The sequence below is a fragment of the Peromyscus eremicus genome, chromosome 8b (assembly GCF_949786415.1).
Source record: "Peromyscus eremicus chromosome 8b, PerEre_H2_v1, whole genome shotgun sequence".
In the NCBI taxonomy this organism is placed as follows: domain Eukaryota; kingdom Metazoa; phylum Chordata; class Mammalia; order Rodentia; family Cricetidae; genus Peromyscus; species Peromyscus eremicus.
In genome coordinates this window covers 32,473,805-32,496,158 of record NC_081424.1, presented here as the reverse complement: position 1 = coordinate 32,496,158, position 22,354 = coordinate 32,473,805, and the positions used below count along the sequence as shown (strand labels likewise).

General features: G+C 39.6%; 2 protein-coding genes across 2 annotated transcripts; both read left to right on the top strand.

The window, feature by feature from the left end:
• The first annotated feature begins 1,808 nt into the window (after positions 1-1,808).
• LOC131918855 (trace amine-associated receptor 7e-like) lies at positions 1,809-2,885 on the top strand. Its single transcript, XM_059273019.1, has one exon. The coding sequence runs from the start codon at positions 1,809-1,811 to the stop codon at positions 2,883-2,885; it is 1,077 nt and encodes a 358-aa protein (XP_059129002.1).
• A 14,264-nt stretch (positions 2,886-17,149) lies between these two features.
• On the top strand, positions 17,150-18,226 carry LOC131918854 (trace amine-associated receptor 7e-like). Its single transcript, XM_059273018.1, has one exon. It carries the CDS (start codon positions 17,150-17,152, stop codon positions 18,224-18,226), a length of 1,077 nt encoding a protein of 358 aa, XP_059129001.1.
• The last annotated feature ends 4,128 nt before the right edge of the window (positions 18,227-22,354 follow it).

Genomic DNA, 22,354 nt, shown 5'->3' with positions numbered 1-22,354 from the left:
CAAGGAGCAACATGCCAGCGGACTGGTAATGCCACAGCAACATGGCAACTTAGAGATTAATAGAAATGGGTTAAATTTTAAGAGCTATCAAGAAGCTTGCCATAGGTCATACAGTTTGTAAATAATATTAAGCCCCTGAGTGATTATTATAGAAGTGGCTGCAGGACTGTGGGTGATAGATTTGTCCCAACCATGGGGCCAGGCAGGACCAGAGAAACTTCTGGCTACAGACAGCTTACAATTAAACAGAGGTGTGAAAAATATTATCATTGTATTTAGCATGTGTAGGAATGTCTGCATGTGTGCATATACATGTAGAAGCCTGTAGGTGGCACTGGTTGTCTTCTCCAGTTGCTCTCCTTTTCTTCTTTGAGGCAAGGTCTCTCAGTTGAACCCATACTTGCCAACACTACTATTCTAGCTAGCCCACTTGTTCTGGGAATCAACTGTGTCTCCTTCTGAGCACTGAAGTTGCAGGTGGGCAGCCATATCTACCAGGCATTTATTAGTTTTCTGAGGATCCAAACTCTTATCCCAACAGGTACAAAGTGCCAGCACTTTGTTTACTGGGTAATCCACTGCCTGGAAAGTGTGGTTTTATTTTGAATAGAACAAGAAATGCAATTCAAAATTTATTACCTTTTTGTTGCTAATCTAGGCAAATAAGAAAATAACTGTTCTGTATATTATTATTATTATTATTATTATTATTATTAAAAATATAATGCTATTTTGACTGCCACTAAACTACAGAGATAGTTCATGTTCATAGGTATTGATGGAAGCAAAATTTTTTAAAAAATCTTTAGGTAGATTTTAATGTGAAGTATTTATTGCATAATGTACAACTCGATACCAAAAAAGCAGTACTAACAATGTCCAGATTTTCAACAGAAAAGGATTTTCAGAGATTAGGCAGATTCAGTAACAGTGTTTTGTAAGGAGAAACATTTCCAAAGTAAAATAGGCATGCATTAGGACAACATACCCTGAAGATTCCTTTCACATTTGAGATTGGTGGCATCTTTCTAATGATTCCATTAAATCAGAGAAGAAATCCTGTTTGTTATACTAGCCACCTTGCTTCATTCCACAAGCAAATCCTTGAAGTCCTTACCCGCTTTACCAAATCAAAAATATTTTCAAGAGAAAAGTAGTTGTTCTTATGGCTCTCCATCTTATTTCTTTAAAAAGGACCAATGCCTGAAGGAAGAAAGAACCTTAATGCAGGAATTTTGGTGACTTTCAATATAAGAGTCACTGATAAAATTTCTCAAGAAGGGGAGAGGTCATTTTTAATAGTTGAACGAAGTTTTAAATTCTGGGTAAAGTTCTGCTAGGGAAGAAATCACAAGTACATATGTTACACAGAAAGATCGGTTGTTATCACCAGCAAATTAGAAGAGGTAAAATTTGACTGTGGCACAAACAACATACTCACTGGCAAGCTCTCACTTACCTCACCTTGCACCATGGGGATTCAGTCTTAGGGACACACTGTACTTGGCATCATTAGGTTGCTTTCCTGCGCGTTAAAAGTGCTTGAGGGCATTAATGTAGGTTAGTTAAAGACGATGAAATTGCTAACAAAAGGTGAGATTTAAATGTGTGTCACAGAGTAGATTGGTGCTTTGAGATGTGAGGAAATACATAAAGCAGAGATAATGTTTAATTTAGACTTAAACAGGATTCATGTAATACAGAAGATTGACTGTGAATTAGGAAGCAAATAATTTTAGGAAATGAAAATCCATTAGAAATTACATATTCTGCATTTTTTGTTCCTGAGGATTTTTGGAATTGCAAGCATGGCTACAGATAATGGTAGTTTTCTCTGGGAACAAGACAGCATCCTGAGCAGAGGAATGGTCTCTGCCACATCTGTCCAGCTGTGCTATGAGAACTTGAACGGATCCTGCATCAGGAACCCTTACTCCCCAGGCCCTTGCCTCATCCTCTATGCAATCTTTGGCTTTGGGGCTGTGCTGGCTGTGTGTGGAAACCTCCTGGTGATAATGTCCATTCTTCACTTCAGACAGCTACACTCTCCTGCCAACTTTCTGGTGGCATCCCTGGCCTGTGCTGACTTCTTGGTGGGACTGACTGTGATGCCCTTCGGTACAGTGAGGTCTGTGGAGAGCTGCTGGTACTTTGGGGACAGTTACTGTAAAGTTCATTCTTGTTTTGATGTATCATTTTCTAGTTCTTCTATCTTCCACTTGTGCTTCATCTCTGTGGATAGATATATTGCTGTCAGTGACCCCCTGATTTACCCCACCAGGTTCACTGCATCTGTGTCTGGCAAGTGCATCACCTTCTGCTGGCTCCTGTCCATCATCTATAGCTTTTCCCTCCTTTACACAGGGGCAAATGAGGCTGGACTGGAGGATCTAGTGACTGCCCTTACCTGTGTGGGAGGCTGTCAACTTGCAGTGAATCAAAGCTGGGTCTTCATCAATTTTCTGTTATTTTTCACCCCCACACTTGTCATGATAACTGTCTACACTAAGATTTTCTTCATTGCTAAACAACAGGCTCAGAGGATTGAGAGAATGAGTGACCAGACGGCCAAGGCATCAGACAGCTACAAGGACAGGGTGGCCAAGAGGGAGAGGAAAGCAGCCAAAACCCTGGGAATCGCAGTGGCAGCCTTCCTGCTTTCCTGGCTGCCGTACTTCATTGACTCCATCATTGATGCTCTCCTGGGCTTCATCACACCCACGTATGTGTATGAAATACTAGTTTGGATCGTCTACTTCAACTCAGCCATGAACCCCTTGATTTATGCTTTCTTTTACCCTTGGTTTCGGAAAGCCATCAGACTGATTGTCACTGGCAGAATCTTGAGGGAGAATTCCTCAGCCACCAACTTGTTTCCTGAGTAGATTCAGTTTAGTTGGGGATTGAAAAAGAGTCACAGCAGAAATTCACCAGAGAACTGAATGCCACATCTTATCTTGTAGAGTCATGGATTATGCTTCAGCTGTGAATGAAACACTTAAATCCAGCTTCTGCCTTTTTCAAGAAATGTAAAATTAGTTTCTATCTGTAATGCAAGTAGATGACCCTGGATCTAACCATTTTCCACTGTGTTTTGTACTGGTTAGTGTTGGTTGGTTTCCTGTAGCTGCTTTTCCCTCCTTCCTAAAATTCTAGTTGTTGTCTTTTGTTAAACTTTTTAAGCCTCAATTTTCAACACATAGTCATTAAATCCCTTGGTAGTATTTTCTACTACAATGTAAATGAAACAAAAAGACCCTTGTGGGCTCTCTCTTCCTCACAGGAGGGGTGTGTTGGGTTCTCTATTCACTGAGGCCCAGATTTGCACTTTTAAAAATGTGACTTTTATGGTCAGGAAAAATAATCCAAGAAGTTGACGTATTAACTAACATCCACTCCATTGTTTACAGAGGAAGGAAAAACGCTGTCACAAAGGTCACAGCTGTTCAGTGACCTGCTTTCTAGGAACAAGCACCCAGAAGAGAAGTCACAGTCCAAAGGCCTTACCAGTTGTTATTTTAGAAATGAAGGATTTAAAGATGGTTATTCTTTTTTTCAAGGTGATTTATAAATTAGCTGATCCTTCACTTATTTTGTAAAGTTTCTATAGATTTATAGAAGTTTTTAAAAAATATACACAAGAATCAAATTAATAATGTGTTCAGCAGAGGAAAACAGTAAACTAAAGGGCAAAGTATGCATCACCCTGAATCTTGAAAACACATTTTCATAAGGATCCCCGGATGTATTCCTTAAGCTCCACCCCCTAAAAAGTCTGAATTAGTCATAAAAATTATCCTGGATAAAGCCAACTATGTGTTTAACAGGTAACTCTCTCAATAGTAAATTAGAGAGCAGTCTACAGTAGTGAAATAAACAAATTCCATAGTCTAGTCTAGATTACTTTCGTTCAGATAAGACATTATAAAATTATAAGCCTTGTGCCTGGAGCGACAGCTCTGTAGTTAAGAGCACTGGCTGCTCTTTCAGAGGTCACTCTGTGGCAGCTCACAGCCCTTTGTAACTCTATTTCCCTTCTACAACTTTGGCTTTTGCAGGCACAGCAAGCACGTGGTGCACAGATACATGTGCAAGCAAAACACCCACGCAGGTAGTAGAAAAACAAAGGAAGAGTCTGAGCCTTCTGTATTTGTTAAAGTTATAGATGCATACTGAGATGTTCTTGCTTACTATTATTTTTTCTAATATCTATGTTGACATGCACCATGAATATTAATGATTGCTGTCTTTTATTATCAGATCTATTTTAAACTGGTAAAGCTTTCCCTTAGAGATGATACAGTATCTGATTTTAATTTGAGACAATTTCTCTATTGGTCAGACTAACCTATATTGGATTGTAAATCCAGGCAATCCCCCTGCTTCTGCTTCCTGAACATTGTGATTAGAGGTTTAAGCTGTCACTCCTGCCTTATTTCTTATTTTAATGTGTTTGAGGAAGTCTGTCCTTATGTGAATGAAGGCTTCTCAGACTCCTTGAAGTCCTCTGCCCATAGCTGTTTAGTTCAGATATTAAACATCATCAGTTTCTTTTGACTTCAGCTGTTACAATAAAAGTGACTTATCCTGCAGCCATAGAACAGTGTCCTCTCTTCACTTGAGTGACAGCGTACATAAACAAAAGCTTTACAGTAGTTGATGCATACTGTAAATATCTACATTCAAAAGCAACTCTAATATTTAGTTCAATACACTCAAAGAAGCAATTCCTTTTTTTAAGTAAACCTTTGTGCTATCTCGTTTTTATGTCTAGAGTTATCTACAAGGATGAAACCTCATTTGAGAAAATGCTTCCATATGCTCTAGCTGCATGGCATATTTTAATTAGTGATTGATGTGGGATGACCAGCACATTGTGAGTGGTGCCATCCCTGGGCTGGTGATTTGGGTTCTATAAGATAGCAGCCAAAAGACATTTAAGGAATTGCTCAGCATCCTCAATTATCAGGGAGATGCAAATCAAAATGACTCTGAGATACCATCTTATACTTGTCAGAATGGCTAAGATCAAAAGCACTGTAGACAGCTTATGTTGGAGAGGATGTGGAGCAAGGGGAACACTCCTCCACTATTGGTGGGTGCTGTGGGATGGTCTGTATGTCAAATGTGTTGCTGATTGGTCAACAAATAAATCACTGATTGGCCAGTGGCCAGGCAGGAAGTATAGGCAGGACTAACAGAGAGGAGAATTGAGAGAACAGGAAGGCGGAAGAGAGACACTGCCAGCCTCTGCCATGACGAGCAGCATGTGAAGATGCCGGTAAGCCACGAGCCACATGGCAAGGTATAGATTTATAGAAATGGATTAATTTAAGATATAAGAGCAAGAAGCCTGCCAAGGCCATACAGTTTGTAAGCAATATAAGTCTCTGTGTTTACTTGGTTGGGTCTGAGCCACTGTGGGACTGGCGGGTGTCAGAGATTTGTCCTGACTGTGGGCCAGGCAGGAAAACTTTAGCTACAGGTGGGAGTGAAAACTGATACAGCCACTTTGGAAATCAGTATGGCAGTTTCTCAGAAAATTGGGAATCAATCTACCTCAAGACCCAGATATACCACTCTTGGGCATATACCCAAGGAATACTACATCATACCACAAGGGCACATACTCAACGATGTTCATAGCAGCATTATTTGTGATAGCCAGAACCTGGAAACAACCTAGATGCCCCTCAACTGAAGAATGGATTAAGAAAACGTACACATACACAATGGAGTACTACTCAGCAGAGAAAAACAATGCCATCATGAAATTTACAGGCAAATGGATGGAACTAGAAAATATCATCCTGAGTGAGGTAACCCAGACTCAGAATGACAAACATGGTATGTACCCACTCATAAGTGGATACTAGAGATAAAGCAAAGGGTAATCAGGCAACAACCCATAACTCCAGAGAAGCTAACTAAAAGGGAAGACCCAAAGAGGGATGCCTGGACTGCCCTGGGAAGGAAAATAGATAAGATCTCCATGAATAAACTGAGGATTAGGGGTGGGCAATAAAGGATAGGTGACAGAGGATGAGAACATAAGGGAATGGAATGGTTGAGCTGGAACAGGGAGGGAGGAGGAATGCAATGATAAAGATACCATGATGGAGAGAGACATCATGGGGATAGAGAGAAGCCTCCAACTACTGGAGAAGTTGCCAGGAGTCCTTAAGGATGACCCAAGTCTGAGCTACTGGCAATAGTGGAGAGGATGCCTGAACTGAACTGGCTTGCCCTAGAGATCAGACCAGTGAATGCCCTAACTGTCATCACAGAGCTTTTCTCCAGTGACTGATGGAGGCAGATGCAGAGATCCACAGCCAAACACTAGACAGAGCTCCAGGAGTCCAGTCAAGGAGACAGGAGGGATTCTGTGAGCATGTGCATCAGGATCATGATGGGGAACATGTAGGGACAACCAAAACAAACTAGAGGGAACTCATGAAAGTTGCATCATTGGCTGTGGAGCCTACCTAGAACTAGACTGGGCCCTCTGTATGGCAAGACAGTTGTGTAGCATGATCTGCTTGGGAGGCCTCCTGACAGTAGGATCAGAATCCATTTCTGGTGTATGGGTGGGCTTTGTGGAGCCCACTACCTATGAAAGGACACCTCGTGCAGCCTTGAGGCAGGGGCAGTGCCTTGGACTTGCCTCTGCTGAATGTGCCTCCCCATGGGAGGACTTGCCTTCTTGTGGGTGAGAGTGGGAGGTGGGTTGGAAGGTAGAGTATGGGGGGCCAGGAGGAGGGAAGAGGGGGATCTTTGATTGGTGTGTAAAATGAATGAAAAATTTTTCTTGCTAGTAAAATAAGAAAGAAAAAAAAGATAGCAATCTGAGCAAGCTATTTTGAACTAGACAGTAAGTAGCACTCTTTCATGGTTTCTGCATCAGTTCCTGCCTCTAGGTTCCTGGCCTCTTAGAATTCCTGCCCTTACTTCTCTCAGTGATGGGTTGTTACCTGGTGGTGTAATATAGGCTGAAATAAACCATTTCCTCCAAATTTTCTTTGGTCATGGTGTTTTATCACAGCAGTGGGGATCTCTGCAGTTGTCATAGCAGGCAGGAAAATGAAGAGGTGAGAATAAAACTCGGTTCAGACTGACTTTGTCAACCTGGATCAAACTTCACGAAGTCTAATGCAAAATGGTTTATTGTAAGCATATTTAAACACAATAGTATTTGGAAACAGTTTTCTAGGCAACAATCATTCCAATTGCAAGCACATAATAAAGCTTAAGATGGGACTACAAACTCCATGTGACCATGTAGGTTTATTTTGTGCCTAAAAGGCCTAGTATCTAGTGTGGTTTCTAAACAAGGTAGCCAGAGAACCCAGTAGCAGACACACTGATGCTGTGGGATGGTCTGTATGTCAAGTGTATTGCTGATTTGTCAATAAATAAAACACTGATTGGCCAGTGGCTAGGCAGGAGTATAGGTGGGACAAGAGGAGAATAAAGCTGGGAAGTGGAAGGCTGAGTCAGAGAGACACTGCCAGCCACCAAGATGACAAACAGCATGTGAAGATGCTGGTAAGCCACGAGCCACGTGGTAAGGTATAGATTTATAGAAATGGATTAATTTAAGCTGTAAGAACAGTTAGCAAGAAGCCTGCCATGACCATACAGTTTGTAAGCAATATAAGTCTCTGTGTCTACTTGGTTGGGTCTGAGCGGCTGTGGGACTGGCAGGTAAGAGAGATTTGCCCTGACTGTGGGCCAGGCAGGAATACTCTAGCTACACACTGATCTGGAACTGGGAGCATGCAACAAGGGGGAACTTAAACCTTCTGAAGCTGGCATGTGAATTTATGGGATATCTATTCTGTGCTGTGGACCTCTTTAATTACAAGGGTTTATATTCTTCAGTACAATCTGGTAGAACAGGTAAGACTGTTCCTTGGTTATTGAGTGCACTTAAGTCAGGAGAGGTCAATTCTCATGGCTATTGTCTTTATAGACAGATGTGAACATGCACCATCCAGGACTCAGAGAGTAAGTGTTGCTGCTCCTAAATGTGCCTCACTGCCATCATGAAGTAGAACTCAGCCAAGTTGGTTAGAGCCTGAATTATGGAACACATAAATTTCACATAATTACTTCAAGGGAAAATATGATTTTCATCACAAAAATTCTAATTAAAGGGGTATATGTATTTGTACATGTTCATATTCGTGTATTTGTCTATGTGTGTGGGATATATATGTATATGTATATATATGTGTGTGTGTGTGTGTGTGTGTGTGTGTGTGTGTGTGCATGTGCTATTTTGTTTTTTCCACCAATTTTACCACTCTTTTTAAAAATTATTCATTTATTTAACATCCTGATCACAGTTTCCCCTTCTTCCTCTGTTCAAGTTTCCCCCTCCCCTGCTCCCCTTCTCACCACCCTCCTCCAGTCCACCTCTACTGTTTGTGTTCAGAAAAGGGTAGTCCTTGCATGAGTATAAACAAAGCAGGATCTATCAACTTGAAGGAGGACCTCAGTTTTAAGGCTGGCAAAGGCAACCCAGTGTGAGGAATAGGATCCCCAAAACCAGCCAAAGCATTAGGGATAGCCCCTGTTCCCACTGCTAAGGGTCTCACAAGTAGACCAACTAGACAACTGTCACTCAAATATAGACAGTCTATGTTGGTCCCATGCAGGTTCCCTGGTTGTCAGTTCACAGATTCTGTGAGCTCCTAAGGGTCCGGATTAGTTGTTTGTGTGGGTTCCTTTGCCACTACCTGACCCCCATGGCTAGTATAATCTTCCCCCCTCTCTTCATCAGGATTCCGTGAGCTCAGCCCACCTATGCTTTATCTTTCAGATCTATGTATTAGGTCATTCCAGTGAGAATTTAGGAATTATGTAGATAAAACTTTGTATTCAGTTGGTATGATGTTAAGTAGTGAACACCGATTTAACCATTTGATTATTAAAATGTGGAATTTTACCATTACTTGTTAGAAAATATCTAGACCTTAGGGCCCCATGTGATCTGACTCCTTCCTCCATACTTCTAATGCTGCCACATGGTCGAGAGCTGATGTCATCTCAAGGCCTTGCTCCACTCTCTGAGTAACAGATTCTGGCTGGTCAACGCCTATGTCTAGCTTTGGTGGTTTTGGAATATGAACTAAGGAATCAAGTGAGTACATCTGGTTGAATGTTTTCCCTACAATAAACTTAAATTTTTATAATGCAAACCCAAATATAGAAATTTAACATGTGTCCAAAAATATTAAATTATCAATTGTTATTTATGTTCAATAACTAAATAAGATATGTCAAAACAGGTGATAGTATACTATGGAATACTGAAATTATTCAGAAAAGGAGCAAGGAACAGAGTTTGACCACCAAATTCTTCCTTACCTCATCTTGTACCATGAAGCCTGACTAGTCAAATGTATCTCTAGTTTCATTTTAGCCTACATTTGGTCTACCCCAAACACAAAATGGATTTATCATTCCCTTTCTCTGTGCTGTTTACTATCCCTCCATCAATTCACCATGGTAGATAAATCCACTAGATAGATTCCACAGCCTATTACTTACTTCATGAATTTAAAAGTTTATTCAAAGTATAATTTAAATTAAAACTTCAAAATCATGTACAATTTAAAGCACCATCTTTCCTGCCCATACTACCCAGTATCAGACCATTGAATGATGTCTCTTATCTCTCAGTCTTTCCGTTCCCTGTTTATAAACCCACTCACTGTCCAGAATTGAGAAAGATGAATCCAAGAGAACACTGATACCAGGAAAATAATATTCCCTATGTGTAGTAGTCATAAAGCATTGATGGAGAAAGCCCACGAAGTGGTGACCAAACAAATGTAAGCTCTGTGATATGGTACACATGGATTCCATTGAGAGACTCTAGCCCTACCAAGACATGTGGGTGAGATCTTTTTCAGTGGATCTCTTTCAATTCCTGCTGGCAGTCTGTCCATGACAGGAAACTTTATGGGATTTTCATAAGGTCATGTTGTTTAAGGACTATGACTTTGAAGAAGGTACTGACAAAGGGGTTCAAGTTTTAGTCTCTACTTAAGGTTCCTCATGTAGCAATATTCCTTAACTTGTACTGTGTTTATTTAGAACAGAAAGAAGATAAAATTGGGCAATTTGAGTGACTGGAAGAAAACTACACAGGCTCTCTCTGCCATGTAACAAAGAAGTGTGAGTTCCACATGATACAGAACACATACAGAAGGCAAAGAGCCTTGACAGAGCATGCATGGATTCCATACAAGAGGTGAATCTGTAGAAAGAGGCCATCTTGATGCAAGCCTTCTGTAATGGGGGATTATTACGATTCCCACAGAGTACTGAAGATGAGACCTCCCTGATTAGAGGCTTGAAACACAAAGATTGAGCCCACCAAAAGAGGGCTAAGAGTGGTTATAAAACTATTTCATTCATTTTAATCAACCCTTTGCTCCTCCTCCTTATGGGATAGAAACAGAAAAATCTGTGGTATAATGAATATGAAGAAAGACATTTATCTTCCTCAAAGCAAATATTATTCTCTGTTGCTTGTATATCGCTGGAGGAAAGGGGGGATAATATTCAGATGTGGACTGAAGTTTTGGAACTGAAATTGAAAGAAATCCAAATTTTCAATGCTCATGTTAACTAACAATTGAGAGTTTACCAAAAAAGGAAAAGGGAAGATTGGCTACAGAACACTTATATACTATGGTTGAGGCATCCACAATTTCATACATTTTCACACACACATCTAAGAATTCCTTAGGCAATTACCAGTATCAATAAGAAATATTTTTGAAATACATGTAGATCATGTAATGAATCAAGCTAAACTGTTACAATTATTCATGAACTCAAAGAATGACCTGGACCCCTTAGTAGACAGTTTGCTGCATGTGTTCAGGGCTCATAACTGTTCACACAAAGCTTGGAACTTTCATCTTTCCTGTGTTTGGTTGCTGCCATCCTCTTATACAGGGGTTCTCAACCTGTGGGTCTTGACCCTTCTGTAAGGATGAACTATTTTTTTCACTGGGGTATATCAGATATCCTGTATATCAGATAATTGCATTATGATTTATGAAAGTAGCAAAATTACACTTAGGAAGTAGCAATGACATAAATTATGGTTGGGGGGGTTGTCTCCATAACAGAAAAAACTGAATTGAAGGGTCACTTCATTAGGAAGATTGGGAACCACTGTGTTAGAGTCTAAGCCATAAGGACAGAAAATAAAAACTTTCTCCCTTTCCTCTCACTAAATGTCTTCTTAATTTTGACTGTGATATGACCTCAGACCATCATTACTGTATCCTTCTCTAATGAGGAATGCTTCACACTCTCTATCACTTGGGTGATTACAAGTTAGTGGATTTTTTATAATGTGTTTCAGGAGCCAACAACTTGTAAACTAATGCTCAAGTGAAGAAATGAGAATGAAACCTTTTGTTCACCAAAGAACCAAAAGTTTGTCTGAGAATTGTGCTCTCAGGGTTAGAATCTTAAACCCCAGGGAAGCAAAACTTCTGTCCAACCTTGATCTGACTTTTAGTGAACCAATTTACTAAAAATAAATTTGTAAACAACCATGGAAGTAACATTTCTACAGGAATGTTACAGGCGTTGGGAATATCTCCTAATTATATCTTACCTCAGCATTAAGTTTTCATGGAGTTAGCCTGAAAGCAAAGGTCAAATTAACCTGGATGACTCTATTGAGCTTAGATTGCCTGATTTAAGTGTAGAGTAGTTGCAATATAAAAACTTTGAAGGGAAGTTTTGCCTGTATCTGACCAATCTTGTGTTACTGCACTATAGGGCATTGGCTTTCCCTTTCTAGTGCTTACAGCAACTCTAGTCACTACCACATGATGCAGTTACATCATTTGTTACAGTGTACTCAAATCAAAGTCACTATGTGATATATCTTTTTGTATATTCCTGTTTATGACTGCAGTCTTCACAATAGGCAAGTCTGGAATCAGCCTGCTTACCTAACAATGGAAGAATGAATTAAGGAAATGTTGTATACATATCAAGTGGGGTATTATTCATTTTCAGAAAATAATATTACTTGTGAGTCCATCTCTTGGGAGATGGAGACAGGGGGTATTAGACTTCAAGGTCATCTTCAGTTCCTAAGAGTGTTTGAGGTCAAATTATGCAACATGAAGTTTTGGATCAAGAGCTATAACTACTTAGAATTTGCGGTAGTAAAAGGATGTGCAGCTCTTGTGGAAGACCTGAGTTGAGTTGCCAATACCCACATCAGGCAGCTCCCAACTGCCTGTAACACAGGATCAGGTGGATCTGGCTTCCTTTGGAACCTACAGTCACATGAACAAACCCATGTACAGACACATAGGTAAAGACACCATGTGTGTGCCTGTCACCCACTCCTGGGGAACAAAGACAGGTGGATCTAATGGGTCCACTGACCAGTCTTTCTAGTCCAATAGGGAATGGCCAGCTCCATGTTTAGTTATAGACTCTATCTAAAAAAAAAAGAGGAAGAATAACCCGCTCACCTCATACCTGTAACTTCCACATCACACATACCAACATCAACAGAGACTCCAATTATGATAGATGACCTTTCTTTTTGGTAGGGTCTCACTATGTAGCCCTGGCTGACCTAGAACTTATTCTGTAGATCAGAGCAGTCTTGAATTTGTAGAGATCCCCTTGCCTCTGCCTCCTCAGTGATGGGATTAAGGTGTGTGCCACCATGCTTGGTTGTACTGGGTTATTTGTTAGTGTGTATGTGTGTTTGGTTTTAACTTTATGCATTTCATTTAAAGGTGAGAATTTCTCTCATTTTCCTCTTCCTACCATCTCTGCCATTTTTATCACTGAGAGTATTCACTGTTAGACATCAAATCTTAAGAAGAGACTTATGTAAGTTTCTTCTCATTGTTCATATCTCACCCTTTGGAAATTCCTATTGTCATCATTTCTGATGTGCAATTTGGCTTTGTTTCCTGGGAACTTTTTCTCACTTATTACTCAACATTAGGAGTGGAAGTATTGAAAAGTGAGTAATACATGTTAAACCCTCACCAAATTTCAGGGCTTTAACAATGAGGACAGTCCTAGGCACACAGAGCAGGTACTGAAAATGACTGGTTAAATTATAAAGTCACAGCAGAAGATTTGCTGCATATTTTTGGAAGAGTAATTGCTGCTGGATTAAGAATAAGTTTTTCTCAGATTACACTGAGATGTAAGAATCATGACCATAACAATGAAATTTATGGAACACACAAATTTAAATAGAATTCACAACTGCTTTGTAGGTTCAAAGATTAAAGCTGAAATCAAGATGTGACAGGGAATGTTTGACAAGGACACCTTGGATATGCAAATTAATGAGGGTTCTTTTCTTTTTTCAGCACTTAAAAAATTGTCATCTTATGTGATTGATCAAAATTCTGTACTTGTGCCTGAATGAACAGCAAGAAAGAGATGGTGCTAAGAGAAGAATCTTGTCACCCATAGCCCTCTGCTACAAGAACCCAAAGGAGTCCTCTGTGATAACCCATTCACCTGGGACCTTGGTGATTGTCTACACAGTATTTGAACTCAAGGTTGTGTTGACTGTATTTGAAGAGCTCCTGAAGATGAGCCTCACTCTCCATTTCAAATCATGTATTTCATCACTGTATTTCTGGCTTATTCTGATTCTGGGTGGGAGTCTCTGTAATGCTCATCAGCATGTTCACATCCATTAAGAGCTGTTGGTACTTTTGGAGAAATTTCTCTCCTTTCCTCACCGGCTGTGATGTGGACGTGGCATTTTGTTACTCTTATCTCTTATACCCATGCTTCACCTCTGTCAGCAGGAACATCATTGTAACTGACTCTTGGATCAATCCAACCAAGTTCAAGATGTCTGTGTCAGGGATTTATACCAGCATCTTTGGATTCTGCCCCTGTTGTACACCAGGGCTGTGTTGTACACAGGGCTCTATGGCTGTGGGCTGGGAGAATTAGCCAGTGTTGATAACTGTAAAGAAGGTTGTCAGTATGTTCTAAACTAAGGCTGAGTAGTCACAAGTTTTCTGTTATTTTTCAGACCTGCTTCTATTATGGCAATACTAAATAGTCATATTTTTATAGTGACTATATAGAAAACAAGCTAAAAACAAAAAGATAGAAAACATCAGTTATAAGGACAGTTATTTTAAGGAGATAAAAAGCCAATGTGGCCACAGTAGAGAGAAAAGCTGCCAAAGCTTGTGTCGAAGTGATAACATTTGTGATCCTGTATGACTATGGAGGATCACTTCTTTCACTGATTCTTTGAAGGAGTGCATAACATCTTTCTCCAGTTATAAGACATTTTGCTAGTTTAGCTACTGTAAATCAGTTCAAAATACATTGATTTGAACTTTATTTCCTTCTTTGATTCATGAGAACATCAAAATATCCACTAACTTGATGGGTACCAGTAATCCATTACCTTGTAACTCAGCCCAAATCTGTAATTAAGGAATTTTTTGACAGAGTGTGAGTTTCGTTGTCATTATGACAGTTATTATACTGCCCATAAATATGTTGCTTTAAGTTGAGGAGGGAAATTGATATTTAATTTTATAGCATAGCTTTTATTCTAGTGGGTTCTTGGTTGTATGATCATCTTAAATCACTTGATAGAAATATGGTTTAGTAAATATTAGTGTATGCAATATTTCCTAGGTATGTCAACTCAAATCTGCCTGGATGCCTTCTTTGTCTGTGGCTAATTATTGTCTTCTAAAAGCCTCCCATTTATGCTTTACTATTAGCAACAAATTCAGTTTCTACAATAAGAGACTTATTTTTAAGTCTTAAAATATTTTTATTAGATGTATCCATTTTATATGTGATTGTTTGGCTTTCCTGTAGGTCTGTGCACATCCTGCGATTTTGGTGCCCAGGGATATCAGAAGAAGGTAGCAGGTGGCCTGGTACTGACATTAATGAGATTTGTGTATCATCATGTGGGTTATGGGAAATAAACCCCGGTCCTCTGAAAGTTCTTAACCACTGAGCCATCTCTCCAGTCACTAGAGACGGTATTTTGTAGAATTTCTTTTCTTTTTCCCTAGAATTTTGTATGTCTAATGTCATAATATAGAATAATTTTGTCATGATTTTTTATAAATATTCATATTTCTACCATGTTGATAATAAAAAACCCATAATGTGAAATAATACCTGAAAAAAGAATTATTTAATAATAGATTATTTAAGAAAGGGTAATCGAGTGTAGGGCTATTAAAAAATGTTAAGTAACTTATTCTTATCCTCAGGAAATTATAATTAATTCATTTGAATTTTCAAGTATTAGAAGAAAATGTTGGTTTTATTTCTTGGACAAAATAGTATTATTAAATATAAACATAGATTTTGGTATACTTGTTACAAAAATGGAAACTAAGAAGATCAGTAAATGTTTGAAATTATGACCAATAGAAATTGTACACCACCTCTGAGATATATATTAAAAGATGTTGCTGTTCCATCTAAAATCCAAACAATTAAAACTAAATAAATGGTACTGAAGTCATAAAGTACAGGCAAAAATATCTCCAATAATAAAATGAACAGTTGCAATTAGACAGAGGAGTTAAAAACATTATCATATTTAGCATGCGTAGGAATGTCCACATGTGTGTGCAGGCATGTGATAACCTGTAGGTGACATTGGGAGTCTTCTCCAGTTGCTCTCCCCTTCTTCTTTGAGGCAAGGTCTCTCAGTTGAACCCATACTTGCCAACACTACTAATCTAGCTGCCCACTGGTTCTGGGAATCAACTGTCTCTTCCTTCTGAGCACGGGAGTTACAGGTGGGCGTCTGTGTCTACCAGGCATTTGTTAGGATGCTGAGGATCCAGACTCCTATCCCGACACATGCACTGCCAGCACTTTGGTTACTGGGCTACTTCTTGTCTTGAAAGTGTGGTTTTATTTTGAATAGAACCATAACTGTAATCAAAGTGTATTGAACTTCTGTTGTTACACTAGGCAAAAAAGAAATAAACTATTTTATATATGATTATTATTATTGTCATTATTATGAAAAATGTTATTCCATTTTGACTACTATTAAAGTACAGGGAAAATTCATGTTCTTATGTATTGATGAGAGCAAAAATTGGTTAAAAATCTTTAGATAGATTTTAATGTGAACTATGTAAAGTATAATTTATAACTCACCCCGAAAGCAGTACTAACAATGTCCAGATTTTCAACATAAAAGACTTTTCAGAGCTTAGGCAGATTCTGTTACAGTGTTTTGTGAGGAGAAACATCTCAAAGTAAAATAAAGTCACACATTAGGACACCACAGTCTGAGGATTCCTTCCACATTCGAATTTTATATTTCTAATGATTCTGTTAAATCAAAGAAGAAAGTCCTGTTTATTATACTAGCCTCTTACCTCATTCCACAAGCAAATCCTTGTAGTCCATACCCCCACTTTTCCAAATCAAAATGGTTAAAGCTGACCCTGGAGAAAAGTAGATGTCCTCATGGCTCTGTATTTTATTTCTCTAACAAGGATGAATGCCAGAAGGAAGAAAGAGCTTTTATGCAGGAATTTTGATCATTTTCAATATAAGAGCCATTGATAGCAATTCTCATGAAGAGGAAAGGTCATTTTTAATAATGAACAAAGTTTCCAATTCTGGGTGAAGTTCTGTTACATCAGGTATTATGCTCACATACATTATACAGAAAGGTCAGCTGTCATTAGCAAATGAGAAGGGGTAAACTTGGTTGTGGCACAAACAACATACTCACTGGCAAGTTCTCACTTACCTCACCTTACACCACGGGGATTCCATCGTAGGGACACACTGGACTTGGCATCATTAGGCTGCTTTCTTGAGGGCTAAAAGTGCTTGGGGGGCATTACCATGTGTTAGTTAAATAAGGATGAGATTGCTAATAAAAGGTGGGATTTGAGTGTGGGTCACAGAATAGACTGCTGCTTTTGAGATGTGAGGAAATAGATTAAGCAGAGAAAAAACTGAAACGGACTTAAGCAGCTTCATGTAATACAGAAGGTTGACTGTAAATTAGGAAGTAAATAATTTTAGGAAATGAAAATCCATTAGCAATTACTTGTTCTGAATTTTTTTCCTGAGGATTTTTGGAATAGCATACATGGCTACAGATGATGACAGCTTTGTCTGGGATCAAGACAGCATCCTGAGCAGAGAACTGGTCTCTGTCACATCTGTCCAGCTGTGCTATGAGAACTTGAATGGATTCTGCATCAAGAACCCTTACTCCCCAGGCCCTCGCCTCATCCTCTATGCAGTCTTTGGCTTTGGGGCTGTGCTGGCTGTGTGTGGAAACCTCCTGGTGATGATGTCCATTCTTCATTTCAAACAGCTGCACTCTCCTGCCAACTTTCTGGTGGCATCCCTGGCCTGTGCTGACTTCTTGGTGGGACTGACCGTGATGCCCTTCAGTACAGTGAGGTCTGTGGAGAGCTGCTGGTACTTTGGGGACAGTTACTGTAAAGTTCATTCTTATTTTGATGTATCATTCTGTTTTTCTTCTATCTTCCACTTGTGTTTCATCTCTGTGGATAGATATATTGCTGTCAGTGACCCCCTGACCTACCCCACCAGGTTCACTGCATCTGTTTCTGGCAAGTGCATCACCTTCTGCTGGTTACTCTCCATCATCTATAGCTTTTCCCTCCTTTACACAGGGGCCAATGAAGCGGGGCTGGAGGATCTAGTGACTGCCCTTACCTGTGTGGGAGGCTGTCAACTCGCAGTGAATCAAAGCTGGGTCTTCATCAATTTTCTGTTATTTTTCATCCCCACACTTGTCATGATAACTGTCTACACTAAGATTTTCTTCATTGCTAAGCAGCAGGCTCAGAGGATTGAGAGAATGAGTGACCAGACGGCCAAGGCATCAGACAGCTACAAGGACAGAGTGGCCAAGAGGGAGAGGAAAGCAGCCAAAACCCTGGGAATCGCAGTGGCAGCTTTTCTCTTTTCCTGGCTGCCGTACTTCATTGACTCCATCATTGATGCCTTCCTGGGCTTCATCACACCCACGTATGTGTATGAAATACTAGTTTGGATCGCCTACTACAACTCAGCCATGAACCCCTTGATTTATGCTTTCTTTTATCCTTGGTTTCGGAAAGCCATCAGACTGATTGTCACTGGCAGAATCTTGAGGGAGAATTCCTCAGCCACCAACTTGTTTCCTGAGTAGATTCTCAGGTTAGTTGGGGATTGAAAAGAGTCTCAACAGAACGTCACCGGGAAAACTGAGTGCCACTTCTGATCTTGTAGAGTTGTGGATTATGCTTCAACTCTGAACGAAACAGTTAAAACCAGCTTCTGTTTTGATCAAGAAATGTAAAATTAGTTTCTGTCTGTAATGGAACTAGATGACCCCGGATCTAACCATTTTCCACTGTGTTTTCTACTCGTTAGTGTTGGTTGGTTTCCTGTAACCCCTTTTCCCCCTTTTCTAAAATTCTAGTTGTTGGCTTTTGTTAAACTCTCAAAGCCTCAATTTTGAATGTATAGTCATTAAATTCCTTAACAGTACTTTCTAATACGATGTAAATGAATCAAAGAGACCTTTACAGGCTATCTCTTCCTCAGAGAAAGAGTAAATATGGTTCTCTATTAACTGGGTCACAGAATTGCACTTTTAAAAATGTGATTTTTTTAAGGTCAGGAAAAATAAACCAAGAAGTTGATGTATTAACTAACATCTACTCCCTTGTTTACAGAGGAAGGAAAAATGGTGTCACAAAGGTCACATCTGTTCAGTGACCTGCTCTCTAGGGAATAAGCACACAGAGGAATGGTCACTGTCTAAAGCCTCACAAGTTGCTATTTGTGTTAATCAAGAATTTAAAGATGATTTTTTCCATGTGATTTATAAATTAGCTGATCCTTCACTTAATTTGCAAGGTTTCTACAGATATATAGAAGTTTTCAAAACTATACACAAGAGTCAAATTAATGTATTCAGAAGAAGAAATAAAGGTCAAACTGTGCAGTCACCTGGAGTCTGAGAAACACTTTTTTTTTTTTTTGGAAATGGAAAAACATTTTTATAAGGATCCCCGGATATATTTCTAACCCCCCCCCAAAAAGCCTGATTTTGTCATAAAAATTATCCTGGATAAAGCCAACTAGTTGATTTACAGATGACTCAATAGTAAATTAGAGAGCAGTGTATCATCGTGGAATAAACAAACTCCATACTCTAGTCTAGATTAGTTTTTGTTCAGACAAGACATTATTAAATAAATACTAAGCCTTGGGGCTGGAGCGGCAGCTCTGCAGTTAGGAGCAGTGGCTGCTCTTTCAGAGAACACTCTGTGGCAGCTCACAGCCCTTTGTAACTCTAGTCCTGTCTATAACTTTGGCTTTTGCAGGCACTGCAAGCGCGTGGTGCACAGACATACATGCAAGCAAAGCATTCATGCATGTAATAGAAAAATAAAGGGAACATCTGAGCCTTCTGTATTTGCCCAAGTTATGGATATATACTGAGATGTTCTTGCTTAGTATTTTTTCCAGTTTCTATGTTGACATACTCCATGAATATTTATTATTAATGACTGTTGTCTTTTATTATCAAATCTGTTTTAAACTGGTTAAGCTTTCCCTTAGAGATGATACTATATCTGATTTTTAGTTGAGTAGTTTCTCTGTAGCTCAGACTAACCTATATTGGATTGTAAATCCAGGCAATCCCCCTGCCTCTGCTTCCTGATCATTGTGATTAGAGGCTTAAGCTGTCACTCTTGCCTTATTTCTTATTTTAATGTGTTTGAGGAATTCTGTCCTTGTGTGGTTGGCAGATGATTAAAGGCTCCTCAGATTCCTTGAAGTCCTCTGCTCATAGCTCTTCAGTTGAGATATTAAACATCATCGGTTTCTTTTGACTTCAGCTGTTTCAATGAGAGTGACTTATCCTGCAGCAATGGAACAGTGTCCCTTCTTCACTTGAGTGACAGCGTACATAAACAAAATCTTTACAGTAATTGATGCATACTGTAAATATCCACATTCAAAAGTAACTCTAATACTTAACTTCAGTACACTCAAAGAATTAATCCCCTCTTTTTTTTAGTAACCCTTGTGCTATCAAGTTTTTATATCTAGAGTTATCTACAAGGATGGAACCTCATTTGAGAAAATGCTTCCATATGCTCTAGCTGCATGGCATTTTTTAATTAGTGATTGATGTGGGATGGCCCAGCCCATTGCGAGTGGTGCCATCCCTGGGCTGGTGGCCTTGGGTTCTATAAGAAAGCAGGCTGAGCAGGCTATGTTGAGCTGCCAGTAATTAGCACTCTGCAGGTGTCACAGCAGGCAGGGAAATGAAGATGTGAGAATACAACTCGGTTCAGACTGACTTTGTCAACCTGGATTAAACTTCAGGAAGTCTAATGCAAGGTGGTTTATTGTAAGCATATTTAAATACAATAGTTTTTGGAAACAGTTTTCTAGGCAACAATCATTCCAATTGCAAGCACATAATAAAGCTTAAGACTGGACTACATAGAGACTCCTTTGCAAACTCCTTGTGACCATGCATGCATATTCTGTGGCTAAAAGTCCTAGAATCTAGTGTGGTTTCTAAATGAGATAACCAGAGAACCCAGTAGCAGACACACTGATCTGGAACTGGGAGCATGGAACAGGGAGGGACTTAAACCTTCTGAAGTTGGCATGTGAATTCATGGGATGCTTATTTTTTTGTTGTGGACCACTTTAATTAGAAGAGCTCAATTCTTGTTCAGCACAATCCGGTAGAACAGGTGAGACTGTGCTTTGGTTACTGAGTGCACTGAGGTCAGAAGAGGTCAAGTCTCATGGCTGTTGTCATCAGTCAGATGTGAACCTGCCCCACCCTGGACTCAGAGAGTAAGTGCTGCTGTTCCTAAGTGTGCTTAGAGCCCAAATATTGAAACACATAAATTTCACATAATTATTTCAAGGGAAAATATGATTTTCATCATGAAAATTCTGATTAAATGTTTGTATTATATATGTACATGTGCTTTTATGTATAAATGTATAAATATATTTGTATTTGTTCATGTGTGTGTGTTTTATATGTCTGCGTCATATATATGTGTATATATATGGGTTTGTGTGCGTATGCATGTGCTATTTTGTTTTTCCATAAATTTGACCATCTCTGCTTTTTAAAAAAAAGTATTCATTTATTTTACATCCTGACCACAATTTCCCCTTCTTCCTCTCTTCAAATTCTCTCCCCGTACCTCCCCTCAGCACCTCTCCCTGAATGTGGTGATATATTGTACACCCCAATAAAACTTATCTGGGGATCCAAGGACATTGCCAGGCACTAGATTAGACGTAGAGGCCAGACAGTGGTGGCACACACCCTTAATCCTTTCACTCGGGAAACAGAGATCCATTTGGATCTCTGGTAGTTCAAGGCCACATTGGGAATAGAGCTAGTTACTAGTTATGGTAGCACACACCTTTCATTCCAACACTTGAGGTCTCATGCCCTTGCTTAGGAAGCACTCATGCCTTTAATTCAAAGAAGTAAGTTGGCAGGGCAGAAAAGGTCTATAAGGCATGAGGAAACAGGAAATTACTGTCTTGAGAGTGAGTATTTCCTAGAGGTAAGAGCTTGTGGCTGGTTGTTCCGCTCTGATCTTTCAGCTTTCACCCCAATACTTGGCTCCCGGATTTTTGGTTATAAGATCTTTTAAGATTCGTTTTACATCTGGCAACTCAACATTCATGGCATGAATTCACTAAAATGCTGCTTGCCTATGGCCTTACAGGCCCCCAAGTGAGGCCAGAGTCTCCACCCTGTGTGAGCCGGAGGCTCTTCGGCTTCTTCTCTCCTCGTGGGTTGAGGGCTTTCTCTGGATTCCCATCTTGGACTGCTACCACACTAGGTAGATGCCTTGAAACCTACTTGGGCTTCTACTGTTCTACAGAGAAGCAGTCAGCCTTGAACTGTCACTGTCAGAAAATTGGTGAGTCAATTAAGATATCTTTTTTTTTTTTTTTTTTGAGACAGAGTTTCTGTGTGTAGCTTTGCATCATTCCTGGAACTCACTCTGTATCCCAGACAGGCCTCGAACTTACAAAGATCCACCTGTCTCTGCCTCTCAAGTGCTGGGATTAAAGGTGTGCACCACCACTGTCCGGCTCAATTAAGATATCTTAAAGGGAGAAATTAGTTAAAGGAGAATTTTTTTCCCACATTAAAAAATGGGAAACATTTTTACAACAGGGTCTTTGGTCTCTGTTTGATAACACATTAGGCAATCTGAAAATGGAACAACTGAATGAGAGGATAATCAATATTGATGAGATAGAAGTA

What these genes read in the sequence shown, in the direction of transcription:
- LOC131918855 (XM_059273019.1), top strand. Translation starts at nt 1,809, where the DNA reads ATGGCTACAGATAATGGTAGTTTTCTCTGGGAACAAGACAGCATCCTG.
- LOC131918854 (XM_059273018.1), top strand. Translation starts at nt 17,150, where the DNA reads ATGGCTACAGATGATGACAGCTTTGTCTGGGATCAAGACAGCATCCTG.